At 54.3% G+C, this 6,000-nt stretch overlaps 1 protein-coding gene across 6 annotated transcripts in view; it reads left to right on the top strand.

The window, feature by feature from the left end:
* Positions 1–595: 595 nt before the first annotated feature.
* Positions 596–6,000, top strand: part of ACOX2 (acyl-CoA oxidase 2) — a 30,445-nt gene continuing 25,040 nt past the window's right edge. Inside the window, exons 1-6 of one of the 6 annotated variants that reach the window (XM_041762231.1) lie at positions 596–787; positions 2,897–2,973; positions 3,198–3,380; positions 3,785–3,947; positions 4,165–4,316; positions 4,722–4,829. In XM_041762231.1, the coding sequence (XP_041618165.1) occupies positions 3,221–3,380; positions 3,785–3,947; positions 4,165–4,316; positions 4,722–4,829 (583 nt within the window). In that variant the 5' untranslated portion in view covers positions 596–787; positions 2,897–2,973; positions 3,198–3,220. Of the gene's footprint in view, positions 796–1,423; positions 2,974–3,197; positions 3,381–3,784; positions 3,948–4,164; positions 4,317–4,721; positions 4,830–6,000 lie in introns of those variants that run through there. The other 5 variants (XM_041762230.1, XM_041762228.1, XM_041762232.1 and 2 more) reach the window with 5 other exon arrangements.

Below are 6,000 nucleotides of genomic sequence, written 5' to 3'. Positions count from 1 at the left end.
GTTTCTTTTGTTTTTGCTTCCTCCTGTACCACACTGCTTAGATCATGGTGGGTACTTCAAACTATGTATTGATAATAAAGCAAATCAATGCTTCCTGTAAAACCTAAACCCTCACACACCTGCCCATAAATACCTCACCTACAGGCTGCCAGAGAATGGAAATTCCACCATTAAACGTCACTCCTGGGAATTAAGAAGCTCTGCCATGTGGAACCATGAAAACAGTAATAATCCCAAATTACAAATACTCAGTGCTTCAGAGTCCACCAAGAGCTCTTCTTCAGAGCCTGTGAATGGTAAGAGACCAGGGAAGGGCAGCTCAGAGGTGAAGTAATTCAGTCACATCTGAGGATCTGAGGCCAAGTCTCCGGACGCGGACGCCGGGGTGCTGTGTTCCCTTGCGCAGAGCGAACCGGGATGCAGGGTATGCAGGGTAGCACGTTCCGGGAACAAGCTCTGGAACGCAGGCCCAGATAGGCAGAGAGAGGAAGGGCAGGATGAGGCTCAGCAGCTGACACCAGAGCAGTCCCCCTCCCCCACCACCCTTCCGGGCAGCCCGGGCCCTGGCAAAGGCCACTCACAGCCATCTGAGGGAGGCATGGGGGCAGGACAGAAAAGCCCTGAGCTCAGCCAGGGGCACCGGAGAGCTGAGAGCCTGCCAAGCACAGCTTTCAGTTTTCCAGGTTGCGCCCTATTCTAGGGGAGGAGAAAGTGGGCTGGGCTACCCATAAGAAACCTAGGCCTGCAGCTAGAGAGGCCAGGCCTGCAGGCCAGACACAGGACACAGGTGAGCAGGTGAGCTGGGCCCAGGGACAGGGGTGGGGGTGGGAGGCCCCTGAGGACCGGACCTCCTGAGTAATGACCCTCCTTGAGCTGCTAATGACTCTGAGCACTGCTTGCTTTCATTTCATTTCAACCCTTTATCTATTAGGCCCTGCCAGTGGGGCCAGGCCCTGTGCTAAGTGTTAGCGTAATTGACATAGGCCCCCGCCCTCTTGGAGTTTACGCAGTAGTAGGGGATACAGCAATAAACAAGAACATAAAAAAAAAAAAAAAAAAGAAACAAGAACATAAGTGAGTAAATTATTTTGTACATTGGAGAGAAAGCGGTGAGGGGAATTGGGAATGCTGGGGGAAGGGGCTTGCGTTTTTTGTTTTGTTTTGGTTTGGTTTGGTTTGTTTGTTTTTTTAAGATTTCATTTATTTATTCACGAGAGACACACAGAGAGGTAGAGACCTAGGCAGAGGGAGAAGCAGGTTCCCTGCAGGGAGCCCGATGCAGGACTCAATCCCAGGACCCTGGAATCAAGACCTGAACAGACGCTCAACCACTGAGCCACGCAAGTGCTCAATCCCAAGCAAGATTTTATTTATTTTTTTAAAAAAAATTTTCTTTATTTATTCTTGAGAGAGACACACAGACACAGGCAGAGGGAGAAGCAGGCTCCACGCAGGGAGCCCGATGTGGGACTTGATCCTGGGTTTCCAGGATTACACCCTGGGCCGAAGGCAGGCGCCAAACCGCTGAGCCACCCAGGCTGCCCCAGGTGAGATTTTAAAGAGGGCAGTGAGGTGGGCCTCACTGAGAAGGTGATATTAAGCAAAGACTTGAAGGAGGTAATGAGGGAGCCGAGAGGATACCTGGGGAAAGAGTATTCCAGAAGAAGAATGTTTGAGGCAGGGACTACAACGTGGCAAATGTGGGGGTTGGGGGAGGCCTGGGGTGTCCAGGCACAGCAAGGGGGCAGCAGCAGTCAGGGTGTAGAATAGGAAGACGGGAAGCCAGCTAGGCAGCCTTGCAGGGGTCCAGATGAGAGGGGCTCCTTGAACGTGCCAGGCCCCTTGTCAGCACCCCCATGGCCCTGCCACCCCCTCAGGGGGTATCGGTTTGGAAGCCTGCATGCACATCTCACTTGCCGCTTGTGGCTACATGACCTTACAGTCTCCTTCCTTCCCTCCTGACCTCTCTTAAAGGGGTAACAGTAACAGGAGTGCACTTGTAGGGTTGTGGTGGCTGCCGGTGGGAAAGACTGACCGCCTGCCTCCTGCCAGCTGGGGGCACTCCGTGTTTCCAGCGGGCTGTTGGTGTCAGGAAGGCTTCTTAGAGGAGGGGTCCCCGAAAGGCTGGGTCTCAGTAGGAACACAGGGGTGGGGGTTGGGGGGGGAGCAGCAGAGGTGAAGGGTAGGACGAGAGGGAGGGGAGGGTGGCACCCTGGGGGCAGGGCGAGAGGGGGGTTGTTGATAGGCTGATGCAGGGCAAAGGGCAGGTGGGTGGGGCCTGAGTGGTTGATGGGCTGGGAGCGTGGAGTCTCTCCCACAAATAATGGGCAAGGAGCAAATTCCAAGCAGAGGAGGGAAACAATGTGACTGCAGTTTAAGAGCTCAACCTGGCAGCCTGGAGAACAGACAAGCGAGTCTGAGGCCAGGTGAGAAATGGCGGTGGCCAGGGGACAGATACGAGGATGGAACAAATGGATTTGAGATACTCAAGAAGTAGAATGGACCATACCTGGTGGTTGCTTTGCTGTGGGGGAGCAGGGGCTTCTGAGAGCCTGAGGGTTCCCTGAAGGACAGGGGTCCTCCCTGGCTACGGGGGACACACAGGGGTCCCAGGGTAAACACACCCCTCCCCTCCAGCTCCGACGTACCCCCCAAGGCTCACAGAAATGGGTGGAACGAGCCCAGGACTTAGGGGATCAGGTGAATGAGACAACAGGTCCCTTCGTTGAGGGCCCCTGGCAGGGCTGTAGTGGGGACAGAGCATGTGCTTTGTGGTCAGACCCCGTCCAACTCCTGGCCACCGCCAGCTGTGTGGCTACAGGCCACATGTGCTCAACCCCACCAAATATTTTTTCATGTGTGACTTTTAACTGACTTTCTGTGAGAACTCCCCCAGGCAACCCTTATAATACTTGCTACAGCAGACGGAGCACGAGCCCGGTGATTGGATCCCGTCCAAAGCTCAACAAACAGGTACTGTACTACCATTTACCGAGCAATTACTGCACACATTGCCAGCCAAGTGCCCACAGAGAAGGGGGTTAGGGGTGCAGTGGCCCTCAAATATCCAAGGGGAGTTGCTTTCCTACACCAAGCAGCCCCTGGCTGATGCTCAGCTCTGGGCACTTCCTCCTGCACAAAGGCTCTTGGCACCACCCAAGGCTCAGAGCAGCTAGGCCAGAAGTATCTCTCCTCAGGCACCAAGGAGATCCAGGCTAGGATGGGCAGCCCAGTGCACCGAGTGTCCCTGGGGGATACCTGGAGCACGCAAGTGCACCCTGACATAGAGAGTGAGAGGTACATACAGTCCTTCAACGTGGAACGGCTCATCAACATCCTTGATGGAGGTGCCCAGAACACTGCACTCCGGAGGAAAGTTGGTAAGAGGAAGCTGGGGAGTGAATCATCTGCTTTGTGCCCATATGCTTCTCTTGGAAGAAGAGTCCTTCAAATAACAAATTTTGCTTTCAAAATTCCACTGTTAGAAATTCATTCCTTTGGACTGTAAGATATCTTTAACCAGTCCATATTCCCTGGGCCCATCTGAAGGATAGAAGAGTCCTAGGCAGCAGAAGACCTGGACTCTGGTCCTTATTCTCCCACTGCATAGCTCTGTAACCTTGGACAAGTCACCTTCCCATCTCGGGTGCTCAGTCATTACATCTGTAAAGTGACAATAACGTCTGACTCCCTTTCCACATCCACAAGGCAAGAGGGCGGGAAGATCTGAAGGTGCCAGGAACCTCACTCAGGTCTCTAAGTCCTCTGTTCTCTGTCTCTGAAGAAAGTATCATCCACAGTGACCCAGAGTTTAGCCTGAAGGATAATTATTTCATGACCCAGAATGAACGTTATGAAGCCGCCGTTAAGAGGAAATGCCACCTGCAGACAATAGCAAAGCGCCAGGGCTGGCCGGAAGGCAGTCCTGAATTATATTACAGTTACAGGTACTCACTTCCAGGGCAGCCCCACCAGAGGGGAGTTCACCTGGGATCACCTGGAAAGCCCGAACCCCATGAGAGGGATTTTCCCCAATTTTAAGGGCAGTGGTCGTTGGGAAGCCAGTATGGTGGATGCCCCTTCCCTCCTGCACCCTGCCAGGCTGGCAGCACCGGGGTCCCTGTCTCGGGTGGGCTACTCAACCACCGGGTCTCTCCCCCACAGAACCCTTTCTGGAGACCTGGCCTTCAGTATACACACGGTGTTCCTGAAATCCCTCAAGAGCCTGGGCTCGGAGGAGCAGATTGCCAAATGGGCCCCACTCTGCAACGATTTCCAGATCATCGCAACATATGCCCAGACAGAACTGGGCCACGGTGAGCCAGGGCTTCTGCCTGCAGTGTTCAGGTGGTGCACAGTTCCGGAGCGTCAGGACTGTATATTTCAATGCAAATGTTCCAGCAGGTGGCAGTGAAGGGTCTCGAAGGAGGGGGTTCCTTTATCTAATTGATACAAACACCGCCCCCGTATGAGCCAGCTATGAGCCAGCGTGTGGGGCAAGTTGTCCCTTCTGGAAATGACAGCAGGGATCCCTTGTCACAGGCTGGCCATGTGGGCACAGCCCACGGGTGAAATCCTGGAAATGCCTGTGAGTATAGCTGCGAGCTCCGACTCCAGACTGGGCTGGTACCTGGCAGTTCCCGGCCCACCAGGACGCTGCTCCCCAGGTGAGATCCCTGTCCTGACCCCCTGTCTAACTAACTCCTCTCCTTGATTCCCAGGGACATATCTTCAGGGCCTGGAGACTGAAGCCACCTATGATGCAGCCACCCAGGAGTTTGTGGTGCACAGCCCCACGATGACGGCCACCAAATGGTGGCCTGGGGACCGTGAGTATCCATCCGTTCTCCTAGCCCCACCCGGTCCCCAAGGAGAACAAAGTTGGACAGCAGAGTAGCACTGGCTCCGAGGTCCAACGGATCTCAGATTGATTCCCCGTTCTAGGCTGGTGACCTTGAGTGAATCACTCTGTCAACAGGGGGGATGTGAAAAATTTCATCAGTGAGTGGCTCAGAGCCCCAACTTTGAAGTCGCTGAGGAAGCTGACCCAACCTTCCCCCGCACAGACATGTGCGTGCACACACACACCACATACACTCAGTCCAGTCCCAGGCACTCTCACCTCCCGAGTTAATGATTCAGCTTGCCAATGGGTCACGCAGTGCCCAGATCACACACAGCCCTTGCTCGGGACACCCAGGAAGGCTCCGCCCAAGCTGGCCACAGGCGCCACAATGCCCCCTGTAGCCACCAGGTGGCGACCACACCAGGCTTCCCCCAGGCTCAGTGATATTTGCCTGATTTGGGGGGGAGAGGGGGAGGGCATCCTGCTGAGCTCCTCTTCCTGGGGTTGAGACAACACACCTCTGAGGGCACATCTGTGGCGCTTCAGGACCCATTTGATGAATGCTTCCATGGGGGAGAAAGTACAATGAATGCGAGGAGCACAACTAAGCAGCAAGAGAAAGAGAGAGGAGTCGGAGAAATAATGGAGGGGCAAGAGAGCAATGAGAGAGGAGAGGGAGGGAATGGATGAAAAAAGAAACCAGCCTTTGCAATCGGGCCGCTTGAAATGCCAGCTCCGTCCCCTCGGGGCTGGTGACCTTGAGTGCCTCACTTGCCTCTCTGAACCTCCGTTTCCTGATCTGGAAAATGGGGCTCATCATACTCGCCCTGCAAGAACTGGGAAGCATCAGCACAGGGACCGTCGCCACCTGGGTTTAGATAAATGGTAATTATCTGTATTTGTTATTATTAGGTGGATGATAGAGTGATTCATTTATAGGTTTTTGAGAAGGGGGGGGCGGGGGGGGAGGGAAGACTTGCTCATTTCACAGTGCCTTTTGCACAACACTGCTAGATTTGTTTGGCTCTTTGGGAGCAGTTCGCCCTCCCTGGGATCAGTGACTCTTTGAGGCCCCTGGGATGGGAGGCAGCAGTGCACACCTTTTCCCATCATCAGGGACCAGTTTCCTCACCATGGATCTCCAGCAGCCTCCT

Source organism: Vulpes lagopus, chromosome 7, assembly GCF_018345385.1.
Source record: "Vulpes lagopus strain Blue_001 chromosome 7, ASM1834538v1, whole genome shotgun sequence".
Taxonomy (NCBI): Eukaryota; Metazoa; Chordata; class Mammalia; order Carnivora; family Canidae; genus Vulpes; species Vulpes lagopus.
The sequence above is the reverse complement of the archived record's forward strand: the minus strand, read 5'-3'. Positions and strand labels throughout refer to the sequence as shown.